General features: G+C 34.4%; 1 protein-coding gene across 1 annotated transcript in view; it reads right to left on the bottom strand.

Annotated features, from left to right (window-relative positions):
- The window catches only part of LOC145683032 (uncharacterized), a 123,639-nt gene that overhangs the window by 62,387 nt on the left and 40,235 nt on the right, over nt 1-21,017 (bottom strand). The window contains exons 3-4 of the mRNA XM_081754389.1: nt 9,057-9,122; nt 5,736-5,935 (exon numbers count right to left, since the gene is read on the bottom strand). Coding sequence (XP_081610515.1) covers nt 5,736-5,935; nt 9,057-9,122 — 266 coding nt within the window. The remainder of the gene's footprint in view (nt 1-5,735; nt 5,936-9,056; nt 9,123-21,017) is intronic.

Below are 21,017 nucleotides of genomic sequence, written 5' to 3'. Positions count from 1 at the left end.
CTTTATGAGATTGTATAATACAACTCTCATTAAGTGCAGTATCTATTCCAGAATATGTGTGGCAACATTGTTTCTAATGGGAGACTTTTTTTTATTTTTTTCTTTCCGACAATAAACTATTTTATTCTCATTTTACTTAATCAAGATGTCCCATCTGAAACAGACATTTTTCTGACATTTTTATTAAATGCAATTATTCTTAATCTTGAATATTGTTTTCCCTAGCACTTGACATATAAAACGTATTTTGGGTTTAAAAATTTAAACGTTTTGAAAAATCGTTCAATAAGCATAATAAAACAACCTTTTTTAGTAGACACTTAAATCCTGTAAAAACACATTTATGCTTTAACATGTAAGCAATACTGCCATAAAGCTTTTACTAATTTACAAATGTTCGAGTGTTTTACTATCAAAAAATAAGATGTAAGAAATAAAGATAATAATGTCTGCAATTAAATTTTATGAAGGACAATAATTTCGATTCGAAGTTACAACAGTAACATGTACATGATTCCATAATATTGTTAGTGTTTAATAAAACATGTCCAAACATGAGACTTATACCAATAGATAGATCTTAATAAATTGAACTAAATGATACATGATAAAGAAAATGATCATGAATAGTTATCTCGAAAAAGAAAGTAAAAACAAATTTCTTTGTAAATTCAAACGTTGATGCAGCAAGAGAACCATAAAGCTTATTGAGTTGAAATTCATACTGAAACATGAACTCAATAAACTTTTCATTGTGAACTAGTAAACGACAATACAGAATACAGTTAATGAAATATAGCCTAAAAGTATAATTAACTCGTAAATTTAAATTTCTGTTTCACTAAAGTATTGTTCAAAGATAAATCATATAACAGTCAATAGGCCACATCAAGTTTAACGAAATTACATGCTTCTGGGTGAATTCTCAAGCGTCGGTTTTGAGAAAATCGTAAAAAAAAGAAGAAGAAGAAGAACTTTCATGACTTATGAGCGTTATAAACTGAAAAGTATGCGTTTGTTGGCAATTACGACAAACCTTTTCCTGGAAGATATATTTATATATGTACCGTAAAATAGCAAATTACACTAGCAACTACGTATTATATATATTATTATTATTTATCTTTTACCAATGATGACACAAAAAATACACACTCACTACCTGTAATTAAAATGAGAACACTACTATAACTATTCATACATAAGTCGTACTAAGCTAGTGAAATATGCATTGCTAAGCAGTCACGTTTAATAAAGAAGAATGAAAATAACTAGTCTCTGCTCCATGTTCTTGGCTCGTTTACATGCTACCGACATCAGAAAGAATTTTTATAGAGAGAATTTGGCTACGAGCATATAATTTGAAGTACTCACCAACTCCCTCTATAAAAATTGTTGCGGAAATACTGCCGGATTCTAAAACATAGATATTTGGATAGGGCACATGCTAGTTCCTAAGTGAAGTCTTGACCCTACAACGGTAGGTCCCATAGTTTTGGAGCTAGGGATCTTTAATTTTTTTATCATGTTTTCGGCAGCCTTTAACACCGAAAGGAAGTACTTGTGTACCCAGCTTGGTCTATACTTTTTGTCTTATTTTGGTGGCAGGAATCAGCTCCCAAACGTTGTCGGTGTCGTTTTAAAACACCCTGTATATACCCTTGTCCATTTTGATTGCTAAACGCATCAAAGAACAAGATATTCCTACAATGGATTGATTTCAGTTTAACATTGCTTTTCAGCTCTGAGGCCAGAGCTCTGAGGAACATATTATTTAAAGTAGCATCTGAACTCCTCCTATGAATCAACTACTGGAGCTACACACATTGTAAAATGTCTTAGCGCAAACATATTTCACTTTCGGAAGCCTGCTTGTCTTTTTCATGATAGTAAGCATAGATCATGAAAAATCGAAGAAGGCTGGAACACAGGTTTTCTCTTGCCCTGAGTGGGTGTAGTAGTCATTTTCCAAGATGGCCACTCCGTAACATTATTAGTGGATGCAAATCAGATTGGAAGTGTTCTACAATAGACGTCGCTCAGTTGATTGGAATAGTTCTCAAACCTACCAGACGTATGCTTGAGTACTATAAGCCGCCATTATTAATATGGCCGCCCTATGTACTTGGTGAGGTGTAAATTAAGAAGAAAAGGTCCTATAAATATTAACTTGGTGTCAAGTCATGTTTCGAACTAACTAATCTGTTTAGTATAGTTTCTAAAATGGTGACTTACGTCCTTTACAATTTGTCATTTCCCGACATTAATATAACTTTAGTTCTATTTCCAGGGATTCTATGTTAGATTGTACAAAATTTAATGCATAAATTACAGTAGTTAATAAAGCATAATAACATTTTGAACAATCTTAACTTTAGTTCTATAAAAAAAAAATATCATTTTGAGAACAGTGTCCTTCACATGTTCATAGACATGGTAAACTGTTCTTCACAAATTTGTATGCACCTAGTGTAGCGATCCTTGCAAGAATAGGAAAGTAGTTGCTTATAACTTTGGGATATATTTGATATCGTTGTTCAAATCGGTATATACTTGTGTCTATTTTATTTCAAACCAGAAGTGTCTTGATCTTGTGGGGTGTAATCACGATCCATACAAACGTACCATAGTTTGCTTGCAGAACAGCACGCTTTGCACCTAAACAGATAGTCCAATATGTTCGTGAACATCTCTATCGCCTTTTCTTTTCTCCGTGACAGTCTTACGTATCAACAACTACATCTGTCCAAGTTACAGTCTTCAATGTATGATTTAATTGGTTATCCGAAATCAATCGTTATGATTACTAGTATCTTCATGATGATCTAATATTTGAAATGATGTTGATTGCGCTTGGAAAGAAACGCTCATCGCGAATTTTGATAACATTCTAGAAATTGTAGGGCTTGCCAAGATCCACTTCAGTAAAGCAGTTTCATTATTCATATCTATGACACCTTTATTTCCTTTCACACCTTTATTTCATATCTATGACACTTTTATTTCATTATTTTGTTCGTGATATTGCTCTTCAGGAATTGATGAAAGGAGTGCCTCAACGGTGTGACAAGTTATATGCCCAGTGCACAATTCTTCGTTAATCTTGGGGTGTCTTATTGTCAACTCCCTCAAAACACGAACAAATACAGGCAACCACGGAGAATAATTAACTGCATCCAGGGCGGTAACAAATGGATGGATTTCCAATGTCTCCAAAACATGTCATATTAGGTGTTCGGATGCTGAAAAGTATGTAAACACAGAGGTTGTCCATGACTATCTTGTCCCATGACTTGATTCCAGTACAAGAGCTGTGGGAACTGTGCTTTCCTCCTTAAGAACTAATATTAAAGTGCTTGATTATTTATGCTTCATTTACAGCCATTTGTAGTGTCTGCATTCCCATACAAAGTGATGCAAAGTTTACTTTATGAGGATATCTCGATCGTTATACGCGAGGAGTTGTGAGGCATGCTTCTGCAACACCTGGGGTAGAAACACCAGTTTCTATGAAAGTTTCAGTTCAACTGGATTTTTCTTCCTGACTCACGCCCAACCTAGTAGTATAGGGCCGCCAAATTAAAAAAAGATGAAGGCTATATATATATATATATATATATATATATATATATATATATATATATATATACAACCATACATCTGACAGGTAAGAGCTATTCCAATCAACTCAGAGACCTCAAACGCCTATAAATCCAGAGTTCAATTTACAATACAACCTAGAGTTGGGGATGGTTTAACTTTGTTTAACTGGTACACACATAATGCTTGTACCTAAATGAATCCTTGCTCATGCATATATTTTTTTTATACATGGAAACAATTATTTAATTTCATTAGTCCTCACCCAGTGCTGCTTGATGTAACGGAATGTATAAATAAAATATTTACCCAGCACGCAAAATGACATTTAACACAAATGTATCGATATTATGTCGTTAATTTTTAGTTTGGTTTGATGGAGCAACTAAACATCTATGGCAGTGAAACAAAAGTTCTTCATTTCTACGCATAGCCAGTCGTATGTGGTCTTTATAAGGAGAAACTAGAAAAAGTTGTGATATATATATTGGTTTAATAGCTCCATAGAAACACGTCCGAAGATGTTAAGTTAGGGGAGACTGGACTAGAAGTCTGGTGATAAATTTACTTGTGATGAAAGCTTACGTACAGCTACATTTCCGTCGTGATTGTTGAATATGCTAGTCTATGGTTTCCAGAACGTTTTGTGTAACAGTATGCCTATGTCCATCTGCACTTTTTTGTACGGATCTCTTCGGATGAAATTTTGAAACAAGTCTACATATTGTTGCCTTATCTGGAATAGTAGTATTGGGAAACTGTTCTTGTAACTGTACTTTCACTGTAGAAAATGAGTTGGAACTCTGTAATGATAACTTCTGTAGAATACCTCATTGAACCAAAACACAACCCAAAGTACAAAATAAACCTTACAAGGAAACTGATAACAATCAATAACAAAATTCGCTCCAGATCGAACATGACGGTCGTCTCTTTTGTTTTCCTTCCAAGCGGAGAATGTAATCCCGTTGTATAGGAGTGCTGCTAGATGTATGTAAGTTACATTGTATTCATGACTATTTCTAAGCTTCATTTTTTATAGTTTTCAGTAACTGTATACTTTTGAAACACATAGTTTTGACACTGAAACACTAGAAGTATTGTCAATTACTAGTATTAATTTGAAAAAAATAAATTCTCTAGTTCCGCCTTATAGAGGCTACATCCAGTTGGGTAATGGCAGAAGTAAAGATCTCTTGTTTCACTGCCATAGATGTCCAGTTACTCCATCTAACTAAACTGAAAATTAAGGACAGAATGTCCATACGTATGTATTGTGTGTCATTTTACACGGCTTGTCAAAAAAGATTCATTTATACCTTCCATTTCATCAGGCAACACTTGTAGACACTAATGGAATTCAATTATTGTTTCATGGTTTAAAAGTTTCATGGTATAAACAATGATTCATTTTGGTATAAGTTTTATGTGTAATACTTCGGTTCAAAAGTTACACCATCCTCAACTCCAGATTACATTGTCAATTGAAGACTCTGCAGATGTCAATATCACTACTGTAGGGTGTTTTCTATGTTGCTTATGTTCACTGAAAGTCTTATGGTGCCACCATCTCGAGAAGTGGCGGTGAAGCATGAGTCTGCCAAGTTGAAAAATAACTGTAATTAATTTAGTGACCTCGAAAATGTATGAATAGACACCAGTATTCCTTTTGTGTGACACATTGTACTTAGGTACATGACTTCTATCACCATATACCGTTACAGGGTGACCGTCAAGGATAACAGCTGCCACGTCTATTCGAGATAAGGGAAAATCTGTGTCCTGGCCGTTTAGCATTTCGCATGGCCTATATTTAGTACCTTGAGAAGGATAGGGTGGTATCCGAAAGTGAAATATTTTACAATTTCAGAGGTTTAGTTGCTCCACTAACACAGAAAGCATTGCATTCCGAGTTGCTCAGGCCCTTAAAAATGCTGACCTCAAGAAAATACAACGTTAAACACATTCTGAAGAATTACATTTAAGTGATAAATAATTTTAAAATTTTTGATGTTGAAAAAATGTTCTCAATTTACCGCATGAAGGATTTTTACTTCCGCCACGCACGTGTTAGTTATATATTGTGAAAAAACATTGTTGTATGATGTTAACATAAATATCACAGATTTACTTACGTTGTTTATACAATCTTCCTTAGGAATACAAGGACCTCTGTTTCCGTCACCATTGTCATATGATCTCACATACCCTTCATTGCAGTAGCAATCTGTATTGCAAATATGTTTGCATTGAGTAGTGTCTGGAGTTTGATTTTGGCATGATTCATGGCAATCAGGACCACATAGTTCGGTTAAAAATTCATTTGGAGGGCATTCTGTTGGAGAGAAAATCTACTTAATAAATGATATAGTACATATTACATAGATTTCTTCTTGCTTTTTGTATTCTACAGAATATACATTAAGAACAGAATAGAATATTCATTTATACTTGTGCAGCTATAGTACACTAATCACAAGATTCCATATTTAGTCAGCATGCACAAATATTACGAGGGGCAGTCAAAAAATTTCCGGAATGTTGTAGTTTTGGCATTTGTGATCCAATCACAATGAACCTTGAACAGTACACTCCTTAAGTTGGCTAATTATCAATTTGACAAGTGTGAACAGGTCATAACAGGCAGCATACGAATAGTGTAGCTGAACAGAGAAGTGTGTGGTCATCAGTTAGCACAATGTCACAGTTTGAGCAACAAGCAAACATTGAGTTGGTGTGCAAATGGGAGAAATCTGATTTCAGAGACTTTGATAGACTTAAAAAACAGTTTAGTACCATCGAATGTCTGGCTCTTCCCAAAGCTAGAAATAAGCCTCAAAGGTACCCGTTTCCGAACCGTAGAAGAGATCAAAACCGGCACGATGTCTCAATTTTGGAAAATACAAAAAGAGGGATTTTGTCAGTGTTTCTTGCAATGATAGGAGCAAGTTTGTGTATAGGGGTGTTCTGAAAGTGCCTACTTTGAAGGATATAAAAGAAACGTGTACTTACATTGTGGTAATAAAATTCCAGAAACTTTTTGACTACTCCTCGTATATCGTATGATAGTACACAAATAATAATTACTAAACTGTTTAATTGATTATTAGCGGTATGCAATGTAGATCTCACGTTTTGCAATAAAGATATGATACAGAAATTGATACGTTGATAACACACGAACAATTTTTTTCAACTATAAAGTATATCCATACGCGAATCTTTATTTTTAAATAATTCATAATAGTGCGGTAGCGTAGCCAAAGAATATTGTAAATTTTGATACTAACATGCCACTTGGTAACGTGGTAGACCTGTACCTAAGAATGAAATTTAGATGGAGATTTCAAACATTAAACGTTTTATTTTCCGGTTCAACTTAGACGCTTGGACATTACGTATATCATATTTGCAAAGAAAAGCAACGATTTGATTCATTGACTGCTCTAATTACTATTGTACAGGGCATGACAAAAAATCATGGACAAAAGATCAACTTCGTTATTATTGAAGATGAAGAAATGAAAAGAGAGCAAAGTTGGTGAAAATATGGTTTTTCTAAAGAGTTATAATTTTTAAAGTTGGGTTAGGCTTTCAGTTGTACAATGGTACGGCGCCCCATGTTAAATGTAAAAGTAGTTGAAAGGCCTATTACAAGGGCATTCTTTTACACCACATATTTCACACACAGTATGTATTCCTTTAAAATTATTTCTTCTTCATTATGTACTAATATACCTTATTCAAAATTAATGGTTTCCTTTGTATTGCAGATTTGGAAGAGGAACGATGTTCTGACGTCATGTCATTACAGATCATAACCATGTCCAAAAAGAAAGGAAATGTGAAATCATAATTGTAACAAATAGTTACTGCACTGGTCTTAATGCGTCTGGCAATGTAGGCTGGGGATTGTGCATGCTATATCTGCCAATTTGCATTGAAACTTTGATCTCTCCTGTGAAAATCATTTCCACATAAAAGGAGAAGGATATGTATCATTGTGGAGTGATCTCTACAAATTTCAAGAAGAGGTTGGACTTCCGACAAACATTCAAATTAATCTTTTTGATGGTTCGGGAATGGATAAAATCTGTCGGGAAAAAAGAAGCAAGGTTCCATAAAAAATGTCGTAAAAAGTATTATCGTCGAAAAACCAAGCTAACCAGGGCTGTTGCTGTTAAACGTAAGCAGGAGGGCGAAAACGAGGTGATCCATCTACTTGCTCATCATTCCATGTTGACGATGTGAAAGATAAGTGCTTGTTTCGTGACAGTGTATGAGGTAATGAAACTGTAGTTAATGCACACATATTACAATTGAGCAAAATTATCATCAGAAAGCCGTGAAAGCACGGAGATACGTGCTTTGTCACTGATGGGACATTGAGAATTGAGTTACGGTGCTTGCTTCAGAGTACAAAAGATGATGGATTGATTATAGGTGTAAAGCTTTCCCACAATTTAGTTTACAGTTTACTATATCATACCAGAAGCAATCAGTTCCACAACCACTAATAACAGTACTGCGGATGATGCTTGAACGTCCTAATATTGTAAATGAAGAAACTGTTGATGTAAGCATGCCACACTGATGATGTCAGGATCCTTCGACTAACACCTTCTTCAGGCGTCTCTATTCTTGGGCGGATACTTTCGGTGACGATTGGGCGTGCCTATCTGCGGTTGAGATCTTCGCATCGCAGACTCCAGACTTTATGCACCACGAAATCCAATTGTTGGCTGAGCAATGCAAACGTTTGTGATTGCAAAGGGACAATATTTTGATTCATTTTTTGCCTTTGGAAGTGGCAAGGGAAAAATAATTCACGGTGTTAGAGTACACAGATCATTATTTGCGACAGTAAAACAATCTCGCAGTGTTCAAATCTCTGCTAAGATAATGTGAACAATAAACTTGATTCCTAATCATTGGCAAAATTAAGTGAAAATATAAACGCAAGTAGTGTATTCTGCTTCCATATTTTCAAGTATATGTAATATTTACACATTGTTTTCTGACAACTTTCATAATTTTAGTAAATTTGCTACTTAGAAGAGGTAGTGGTCTTTGCCTGTTTTAATTATTATAATTTAATCATATTGATGTTTTGTAAACTTAAGTATATATTTATTGTGACTTTTGATGACTTGCAGTTTGCTTCTGTCATAAGCAGAGTATATTGAGTAGTTCTCAACAAGAGTTTTAGATAGATGTTTTGCTATTCAAGATATATTAATAATCTTAACTTCATTGCTTGAAAATAATTGTAATACTAAAACACCTATCAAAAATAACATATTATTAGACTACTTATGCAATTTCTTAAAATAGTTTAGACAAATAATTTAGTTTAGGAACCCTAAGAGGAGCTAAGAGGGACTTGTTGAATCACAGCCTAAAATCAAGTATTTTTACACTGACCATGAGATTGCGATATAAATTGACACACTTACTCCACATTTGTCTCCTAGTATTCATACGTGCCGTATTATCATAATGTTGAAATGGCATCTGAAGTACTAGAAATATAAAAGGAGGTCTTAAATTATTGAAAACACAGAATAATATTATATTTATAATATATTCTTATACTTTGTTAATATTTATTGTACCAAATTTCACAAAATTAAATCCCCACGTTAAGCGGGTTTGCATATCCTGGCTCCTAACTATGAAAACATTTACGCTCAGTCCAACCTCAATCATTTCACGAATTCAACCTGTTTTACGTATGTTATTAGGCCATAATATCGATTGTGATTTATTCTAAAAACACTTTTATACATTGCAAGAGCTGTAACGTCCAAATATTTACTGAGAACTCATAGTCGTATCGGAATAAACAAAAGCGAGTATGGAACAGTAAACTGCTTTCACAAAAGGCAAAAGAAGACGTGCAAAGGCATACAAAATGGTCGAGCGGTTTAGGTCGATACACTATCAATCACATGTTTGTGGGTTCAAACCCGGTATCAAGTTGTTTCTTTTTTAAGTGTCTTCCTATTTTCATCCAGAGGCTGAAAATATTTCTTTGAGTAACTCATTGAAAACTTCTTTTGTTTCAAATTCGATTAGATCGGAACATTATATGAATTGCGAATCTTAAATCCATAGTTAAAAAAAAAATGAAGTATACTCACTACTCCATTATCCTATGATTTGTAACGGAAAACTATTTATAAACAGTGGTGACTTCAGAAAATTATCCTCGGGGGGAATTTCAATATGCGGATGGAGGGCAAACATTGGTAGTCCGCATTGAGCACGATCGAATATATGGTCCTGAAGGCGGAAATTTCTTAGCTCGAGAGGGGTCTCAAATTCTCCCTCAGATCACGTCCTGAAAGCATCATTGCTTAAAAGCTTTTCGTAACATATATAATATTACTCTTGTTTCTCGTTCTACATTTAGAATTGGTAAAATCATAACTTACAATAAAAGCATAAAAATTACAATACCAATCATGTATAAATTATCCTGTAAGTTACCAACTTTGGGTCAGATTAAAACTCAAATATTTGTTTTCGGATTGCACTTAGAAATAAGTCCTCTCTATATAATCCTGATTGGATTGAGCCATGTTTAACACTAATTAATTAATTAATATTTATACGAATATTTTTTTTATTTTACTATTTTTACTATTCAATAATTCGAAATTCTATTTAATCGATTCCCGGCGGGAGCTCATGTGGTTCGGATTCCACGTTAATCAGTAGGTCCACGTCTCATATAGCCTCGCTGCTGAAAGGGACGCTAAACTGAAATCAACTCAACTATATTTAATCGAATCCATCAGGAACACAGACAGAAATATCGAGAACAGGTGAAAAAAAGAGAGTAAAAAGCGTTTTACCCGGCGGGGACTCGAAGTAAGTTCTCATGGTGCTTTACAAGCCGAACGCCTTAGACCACTCGGCTATGGTAACAACTAGTGATTGTAGCAAAGGCTTCGAGTAGTAGTCCCTATTAGAGAATAAAATTTTCTATTGCCTAAAATTTAAACCTAATTTACTTTGATATAATATATCTATTAATTTGTTTCATGAACGTTTTCGTTACTTTGATCAATGATGTATGTTGTTTATATAGATTCTATTACACGTTCTTTCGTAAATATTATAGAAAGTATCAGGGTTATTTATGATCTTTTATGGAAATTGACTGGCGCATGCGCAGTACACAGACAGTTCAATTGGAAGGCGAGGAAGGAAACGCTAACACACTGTTAGAATGTTTCCCTCGCAAGCAGTAGTTCCCAACCGAGGGACGGCGGGACGCACTTCGTCCTCCTGGGTGGCGTGAAGGGTTTATGAAGTCCCTTCGTTGTCTTATATTTCTTGAATGATTATACACAATATCCAGTCACATCTTCTACACATTTGGAAGTGATAAATCGTAGTATAAATAAACCGTCCTCCACACATAGTGATTGTTGCTTTTCCAAGATTATAAACTGAAACACTTTTTATTTCAATAGAATATAAAAGTTTCAATGGGAGGGGTTACAACCCCCTGGGTCTTCGATATGTCACCGCCTAAACTGTAACTTTCAAGTTAGAATCGAAAAATGGAGACATGTGACCTACTAAATATATTTTTAGTTCATTATACATTTTCATAAATAAAATATCCACAATTACAATGACAGTAAATGCTAAGTAATTATTGTAAATCTTTGTACTTTCATTTTCCCTCTTTCTTCTCAATTGAGCTTGAAAAATGTAAAAATGGGAGGTTAAGAACTACAAATATTACGTATATTTTAGCGTATTACGGAATTATGTTTAATAGAATCCGGCAGGATCACAAACAGAAACGTCAAGAAGAGATAAAACTAAATTGTGCTGTGGTGGTATTCGAACTACTCTTGAATGGTGCCTCAGAATCTCTAGCCGAATGCCTTAGTCCAGTCGGCTAATGTGACAAGTTGAAAATATCGTAAGCGTGTTTCATGTTCAATCTTTTGTTACAGTATGAAATTTATTTTGTATTCTCTGAAGTTTAAGCCTATTTTGGCCTGATGTAATAGTCTGTTGAAATTGTTTTATGTTTACGGTATTCTTTACTTTGACGAATGATTTTGTTAATATAGGTTCTATTACGTATTCGTTCATAAATATTACAGCAATTGTCAGGATTATTTATGATCTTTCATGAAAATTGACTGGTGCATGCGCAGTAGAAACAGAAAGATGCACTTTACCGACATTTGTCATACACGCCAGAACGCAAATTTCTAACAGGTTCTCAAAATGCCTCGTGGAGAACTGTCTGTTGCTTTGAGAGGAGAAATCATAGGCCGAGCAAAAATGGGACAAACTGTGCCTCAGATTGCTAGAGATCTGGGATGTGGCAAGAAAACGGTCAAGAAATGGGTTCAGCGACATGAAGAAGGTGGTGAATGGTTCAGGTCTCGGTCAAGAAGTGGAAGGCCAAAAGTGACAACTGCAGCTCAAGATCAAGCTTTAGTTACAGATGTAATCAACAGACCTCTACACCACACGTCAATCCTCTTGAACAAAGCCAAAGAATATAATTGTTCTCACGAAAAAATAAGAAGAAGATTATTGGGGGCTGGTCTACACTGTTCAAGACCCACTAGGAAGACTCTCCTGACTGAAACTCACAAGGCCAGACGAATTGAATGGGCACAGAATAACATAACCCAACCTCAGTCATATTGGGACTTAGTCATCTGGACCGACGAGAAGGTTTTCAAGTCTAACCAACAAGGCAGAGTTATATTGTATAGACCGCACGGAACCAGGTATGCTGAACAAAATATTGTCAGAACTTCTTGTTCAGGACGAATATCAACACACTTTTGGGGATACATGACGGCTGCTGGTCCTGGAGATTTGGTTGCAGTGCCTGAGAGAATGAACAGCAGTGTTTACATTAATATCCTCGAAAATACGTTGTTACCGTCCTTAGAAAGAAACTTCCCCGAACAGGAAGAATATATATTTATGCATGACAACAGTGCTGTTCACACTTCCCGGCAAACACGAGAGTGGCTAAGTGAACATCCAGAGTTAATTTGTATTGAGTGGCCCCCTCTATCCCCAGATTTGAACCCAATTGAACATCTGTGGGCCTACATTGTGCAAGAATGGGAAGAGAGACGTGAAGACAGAGACCAAACGTTTCTTCAAAATCATGTTATGGAACTGTGGCAACATTTTCGTGACACACCGTCGTATTGCTCGAGACTTGTATCTAATATCCCCTCCAGACTTCAAGAAGTTACTGACTCTGGAGGTGACTACACGAAGTACTAGTGTGTTATTTTTTGTGTAAACATTTATTTAAGTTTCATTTATTTATTATATTTTTTTCAAGAGCAATACTTTCGTTCTTCATTCTTTTCCTTTGCTTGTTTACTTATTAGTTCGTTAAAACGTAAAGGAAGAGTAGTATATCTTCAAAAAGTATTTGTGAATTTACTTTGAACGTTTCTAAGAATACATTTACTTTTTTTTTCTTACTCTATATCATGCCCAATATTACTTTCATTTCAGTTAATTAATAACTTTATTTCACATCTCGGATAAAAGTATTATTGTCTTTTTAACGATATTTTTCCTTTTGATTGTGTAATTTCTAGTTTCATTGAATTATCTCAATTCGAGTGAATAAATCACATTTTGTTTATTGTCCCTTCCTTAGCTAGGTTCGAATTCGAGAACAATGTGGTGCAATATACGTTCTTTATTCTTCATATTGTGCAGTAATGACAATATTAATTATTTTTCATGAGTCCAGTTGATTAGTGAGAACTTGGACAAACATTAACCTGGTGATTCTTTACGCAATGACAAGAACTCAGCTAATCAAGCTAATACATTTTAGCTGTTCTTTATACTTCACAGCGATGAAACATTCTAACAGTGTGTTAGCGTTTCCTTCCTGGCCTTCCAATTGAACTGTCTGTGTACTGCGCATGCGCCAGTCAATTTCCATGAAAGATCATAAATAACCCTGATACTTTCTATAATATTTACGAAAGAACGTGTAATAGAATCTATATAAACAACATACATCATTCATCAAAGTAAAAAACGTGTTCATGTAACAAATTAATAGATATATTATATCAAAGTAAATTAGGTTTAAATTTTAGGCAACAGAAAATGTTATTCTGTAATAAGAACTACTACTCGAAGCCTTTGCTACCATCCCTAGTTGTTACCATAGCCGAGTGGTCTAAGGCGTTCGGCTTGTAAAGCAACATTCGAAATTACTTCGAGTCCCCGCCGGTTACAACGCCTTTCTCTCTCTTTTTTTCACCTGTTCTCGATGTTTCTGTCTGTGTTCTTGTCGGATTCGATTAAATAGAATTTCGAATAGAGACCAATATATATGATAAATAATCATTTATTTGCGAGTCTGCACTCGTACAATATACATTTTCGAGATTTTGATTTTGGAAATTAAGTGTATATACTATTGAATAGTAAAAATATTAAAATAAAAAATATTCGTATAAATATTGATTAATTAATTAGTGTTAAATATGGCTCAATCCAATCAGGATTATATAGAGAGGATTTATTTCTAAGTGCAATCCGAAAACAAATATTTGAGTTTTAATCTGACCCAAAGTTGGTAACTTACAGGATAATTTATACATGATTGGTATTGTAATTTTTATGCTTTTATTATAAGTTATGATTTTACCAATTCTAAATGTAGAACGAGAAACAAGTGTAATATTATATTTGTTACGAAAAGCTTTTAAGCAATGATGCTTTCAGGACGTGATCTGAGGGAGAATTTGAGACCCCTCTCGAGCTAAGAAATTTCCGCCTTCAGGACCATATATTCGATCGTGCTCAATGCGGACTACCAATGTTTGCCCTCCATCCGCATATTGAAATTCCCCCCGAGGATAATTTTCTGAAGTCACCACTGTTTATAAATAGTTTTTCGCTACAAAGCAGAGGATAATGGAGTAGTGAGTATACTTCATTTTTTTTTTAACTATGGATTTAAGATTCGCAATTCATATAATGTTCCGATCTAATCGAATTTGAAACAAAAGAAGTTTTCAATGAGTTACTCAAAGAAATATTTTCAGCCTCTGGATGAAAATAGGAAGACACTTAAAAAAGAAACAAATTGATACCGGGTTTGAACTCACAAACATGTGATTGATAGTGTATCGACCCAAACCACTCGACCATTTTGTATGCCTTTGCACGTCTTCTTTTGCCTTTTGTGAAAGCAGTTTACTGTTCCATACTCGCTTTTGTTTATTCCGATACGACTATGAGTTCTCAGTAAATATTTGGACGTTACAGCTCTTGCAATGTATAAAAGTGTTTTTAGAATAAATCACAATTGATATTATGGCCTAATAACATACGTAAAACCGGTTGAATTCGTGAAATGATTGAGGTTGGACTGATCGTAAATGTTTTCATAGTTAGGAGCCTGGATATGCAAACCTGCTTAACGTGGGGATTTAATTTTGTGAAATTTGGTACGGTTTTTTCATAAATCACTTCAGATATTAAATTATATTTAACAGCTCATTCTACTATTAATTGGGTCCGCATATCTGACATCTATTAGGTTCGAAATCTATATAAATTCATTAAATATCCTTTACTTCATACTATATAATTACAACTTTTAAAAAATAAATATTAATTATTTATTAATCATACATCATCCTAATGTATATGTATGAACTAGGTACGTTGGTTTTCTTCATTTAAAATATCAGTTCTGAAGACTTATGTTTGAAGGATTGGTAAGGGATGATAAGAGTTGGTATCTATCGGTAAGCAATTGATAACAAGTTAGTAAGATATGTGTTTAGTTAGTTATTCGATTGTTAGGTTATAATTAGACATCAGATTTTTATGCACTTAAAATTCATGAAATATGCATGCAATTATGCTGTGAAAAAAGTTAAAACATGCATTTAATATAAACTAACAAAATAAATTAAATGACATTTTTGTTTTACGTCCCACACTTTTGCCGGTTAGGCTAAATGAGACGGTGATGATGAGAGATGAATGAAATGGTGGAATGAAGAAAGTGGGAGGAAACGGAAGAACCCCTTAGAAAACACGGTGTTTGTCCACCAGAAAGTTCACTTGGAGGGAGCAGGATTTGAACCCGGGTATAAAGTAACAATGCAAAAAAATACAACAATTTTAAACATGCAGCCATGTTGTGACGAAGTTTTGCAGGTGAAATATGACATCGAAAGTGTACTTCACATATAAGGTTTCAAGAACTTCTCTTCAGAATTTATTTTTATGACAGTTACAGTTTATATACTTCTAACTTTTTAAAATACACACAAATTATGAGATTAAAATAGACACAGTGATATGAGGACACGATCTTTAGTTTTTCCTCACATCTGTATTTTGGTGTGCATTTCCCTTATACGAAATATGAGCCTCAGTGTTCTACACATTTTCACTGTACAAAAAAGTTATCGCTTTTGAGCAGTTACCTCTTCCAGTAAATAGCGTTACATTATATCATTACATCACAAGGTGATTCTCTTCATTTTTGGTGCCAATTTGTGACACTTGTAGCAAAAAAAAAAAAAAGACCCGTTAACATCAACACATATTACTGGACAATATTTATAGAAAAGAGCAAGTTTAGTATCTATATTTTCTGCCAAATTTAAGTCTAACTCTTGAAGATATTTCCCCATGACTTCAATTGTTTTGTAGTCGGTGTTTCTAGTAGTAACATCTGTCAATTTCTTCTTCATTCTTCCCGTCACTTTTTCCAGAATTGGTGTCGGCACGTGTTACAATGTTTTATCAGATGTCTTTTAACGTCTTGTCAATTCTAAGCATCTTTGCTCTGCTGATTGGTTGCTAACTTATCAGTCCTCCATAAACTAGACATTTTCCATCTCCCATGCAAAAAAACTATCCAGTTGCACAGACATGTAGATGCTTTGAAAATAAAACTAAAACTTGATTTTTCCATGCTATAAGCATACATCTAAAATAAAAACTTATAGAATATGCTGAATATGCTCTTAAGCACAAGTATATGCTCTAACCTTTGAAATATGTATTTATATGCCCTATAAAACTTCAAATTCGAGCTGTATTAAGTTTATCATAGATGCATATAAGCAAACAAATATGCAATTACATAAAAATCCAATGTCTAGATATAACACCATAGTGGGATTCAAAAATACAGCACTGAAACGTCAGAAAAATTAAATTTTTATATTGTAGTTGGAAATGAATTATTCTGCCAACTTGTGAAAATAAAACTACAGGATGTTAGGAATAATTACTAACAAGAATGATGTTAATTACTTCTCGAAATTTCACATCAGCAACACGATACATGATATTACACTAATGAGGTACAATTATTTTGAAGATATTTATATAGATAGGCATTTCGCTAGTTGTATTTAAATATAGTGTTCGAGCATCAATGGCATGCAAGACGTGAACTTTAAGCTCAACTTGAGATCGGAATAGCATGAGCTCCCAACGGGAATCAAACCCGGAGATTTTGTGTCCAAAGGCGTGCACGATAACCATATAGCTACGTGAGAATTCACTTCTTAGGAAGATGGTAGAAAGTGATTGAATAAGTGTCTACGATAGCCAAGTGGCTTTCTTGTGAATTAATGCCTCCTATGAAAAGCTAAAATAAAAGCGTTGGATACGGTGGGCCAAGAACTCATCGTAATTATCATGGAGTCTCTTTGTATTTGTATCTGATTATCATTATTAATAGTAGGGGAATGAATAAGTGAAAAGTTGCAATCCGTAGGCTTCTCTTTGCAACAAGTGGCAATCATTGTTTTTGTGATTCCTAAAACTGGTTTTAACAGAAAATTGCGTTTGCCACCCGTCAATATCTTGGAGTCACCAAAAATCAAAAATGACGGACAAGATGGCTGCCCAAAAAGGAAGTAAGTTCACATCGCGTAAGCTTTTCTTTTCTACAAGTGGCAATCATTGTTTAAATGATTTTTAAAACTGGTTTTAACAGAAAATTGCGTTAGCCACCCGTCAATTTCTTGGAGTCACCAGAAATTCAGTTTGGTTGCCCAAAAGGAAAGTAAGTTTAAATTGGCATATGGCATCAAACGCGGTGTCGATTTTCATGCTTTTGCGGCTGTTGAATTAAAAAAATTATGTTCAAAATGTTATGAGACATACACAATGTAAGGTATTTACATGATTGTAAAGGACATCAAGGAAATTAACATACAAACAAGCGAAAAATGTGATTACATTTCAGTAAAGTAAATTTAATGTATTTAAAAACATCAAATCTCAGCAATAGCATGTATTCCAAATTCAGCATAACAAATTTTCTTTAGTACAATAAATACTATTTATAACTGTGTTGTTTAATCTTTACAATGTCTCAAGTTTAAATTTCCAACATGTAAAAATATACAGGGTGTTTTAAAACAACACTGACAACGTTTGGAAGGTAATTCCTTACACCAAGATAAGACAAAAAGTATAGACGAACCTGGGTGCACAAATGCTTCCTTTCGGAGTTATAGGTTGCCGAAAACATGAAAACAAAAATGAACTTTAAATGCCCATAGCTCCAATATTATGGAACCTACCGTAGTCGGATCAAGACTTTATTCAGAAAGTAGTATGTGCCCTATCCAAATATCCAAGTTTCAGAATACTGCGATACTTCCGTAATAATTTTTCTAGAGGTAGTTGGTGAGTACTTAAAATTATATGGCCGTAGCCAAACTCCTATATAAAAATTGTTGTGTGAGTACAGCAGGATTCTGAAACATGTACTTTTGGATAGTGCACATATTAATTCCTAGGTGAAGTCTTGACCCTACTTCAGTAGGTCTCATTGTTTTGGAGCTACGGACTTTTAAAGTTCTTATATATATTAGGGTGGTCCAAATTTATACGGGGAAAAATAAATTTAGGAATTTCTTTGGACTCAGCCCCTAAAATGGTTCCAGTTGGAACCAAATTAAGTCAGGAGAAAAATTAGATCCATTGAATAATTTTAAATGGTGCCATACGACCTAAAATTACAATACGTTTACAATACATAGTGTATGGGGAAAAGCTGGAATAAACTCTCGTAACTTAGAAACGGCTCAAGGGGATGAAAAGATGTCTTCGATAATGGAACTAGAGGAAGAGACCAACCTAATCTTGTATACGTTATCATGGCGGCCGTCTTGAAGTCCGCCATCTTGAATTCAGATCAAAAATTTAAATAGGAAGAGGGTCATGTGACATATCTTTTTGAGCTAGCATTTCACCAGATGCACAAATCTGGTATTATTTTCAAGTTACCTATATTCATGTAAGAGTTATTACGTATGAAAAACAAAATGCTTCATGTAATGTTATATTATTGCAGTTATGGAACACAGATATGTAAGAATTTTGGAAGTCTTTTACATAAACTGAAACAAACTGCTTCTTTCGCTTTGAACTATAAATAGGTTTTTTTCCATCAAGATGATTCATAGACCATTATGAGGAAAAAAAAAATAAAACTTGGAAGAAATTGAAATATCCCTTATTTATGTAGTATCTTTTTGGTAAGTTATGAATCTTATTTGCTACATAGTTCACTTTGTCGCATATAGGAAAAGATTGTCTGTGGGCCAGGCACGTAGCCAGGATTTGGTGAAGGGGGAGGGGTCCGTCACATGAAATACTGTGGTCATCACACCAGGAACTCGATCATTCTAAACAATTTTCCTGGGACATATATTGGTTCGTTTAGCCGGGATTTCATAATGGGAAAGGGGGGGGGGGGCGTGACATGAAATTATGAAGGCCCAGGAGCTTGATCAATCTAAACTACTTTACTATCAACATATATTGGCTTGTGAGGATATGTTGGTAAGTATTTTAATAAACTATGAAGAAATCTCGAGTAAAAAAAAAAAGTATTGAAAAAGATTATACAATATTTACATTCTTCCTCTGTTTATTCAAATATAACAATTTTCCTTTCATTACGACCTCAACTATATATAAAAAGTACATATTCACTATTATAAAAAGTACATACTCAATAATGTTTTGTAAAATATTTTGCAATATCTGCGTTCCTTTTTCTGTTGAATCAAATGTTAACAGAACTTTCTTTTCATATATATTTTTGTTTCTATTATTCCGTCCACTACTGTCTGTTTCAAACGACAGGTTAAAGGAACAGTAGAAAATTGTTTTTGAAATAACATGTATGATATTGCAAGGATACGATGACGAAAAATTATGATAAAAAATGTCCACGCTGTTACACAACGACACTATGCTTTCGGAAGCTTAAAATCTCCCTGACTAGTAGCAGAAATTCTGAGAATTCCGCAACTTTTCTAGAAATTTTAAATTCCTTGACTCTTCCAGGATATATCGCTCACCTCACAACCATGTATTGCAAGTAATACAAATTTCCTCATAAGAAAGAGTAACCAAAAGCTTCCTGTAGTTTATTTTTAACGCTGATCCTTCTTTTATTCATTTCATTTTGTGTAATCCTTCCTTAATTTTTTTCATTTCTGGTCTCGAAGGGGGGGGGGGTCCGGACACCCCCCTTGGCTACGTGCTTGTGTGGGCCTTTATTATGTGCAAAAATAACTCTTTGTGCTCCTCATTTTTCGTAAGAACGTTGTTGTAATCTTCTATTAGTTACACTCCCCTTTCTGCACACCGTTTTTTTTACGTGGATGAATTAAAGTATTGTCTTTCCTTGAAGGTAGTCATTGTTATTTGGTCATGAAGTCGGATCACACTCAAGAAACCCTTTGGGTATTTTAAATCTCTCGAGGAAAATTTGTTTGTTGTAACAAAATCACTGATTTCTCTTTTCACAAGAATTTTTATGGTATCAGCTCTTGGGTGAGTTTGCTTCGTTAAACGAAATTGTTGGCGAAAGAGAAATATCTTAAATAGTAGCTTGCTTTTCCGATCCACCTTACAAGGTGAATTGCTCCAGGCAAACGAAAGAAAACTCCTCAAGGAGGTATGCCACCCAAGAATATGATGGTCAGTTCTAAAAATTCCCTGTAATCTTCTCTGCAGTTACCTGCTTCTACAAGTTTGATAGCAAAATTAAACACTTCATTTCTTACATCGGAAATATTGTTTGTTACATCACCATCATCAATTCCTGGAATAAAGTTAGTACAATCTATTCTAGACCATTCGTTCTGAAAACACTTCAATAAAAGAACGTCCGGTCCAGATGCAAACGAAACACAACAGTTGTCAAATACACATTTTAAAAATTAATTCATAAATGTGGTGTCTACAAGGAAAGTATAGAAGGTTATTTTGGAGCTACTGCTCTAGCAGAATACAAGCACCGTTGACAAGATCCATATTGCAAGGATTGTCACAATAAACTGCCTGCACGAATTTTACCAAGTTCCATTCTTCAA

This window comes from Thermobia domestica, chromosome 4 (genome assembly GCF_964235325.1).
Source record: "Thermobia domestica chromosome 4, izTheDome1.hap1.1, whole genome shotgun sequence".
In the NCBI taxonomy this organism is placed as follows: Eukaryota; Metazoa; Arthropoda; class Insecta; order Zygentoma; family Lepismatidae; genus Thermobia; species Thermobia domestica.
This window is presented reverse-complemented; position numbering and strand designations above follow the sequence as displayed.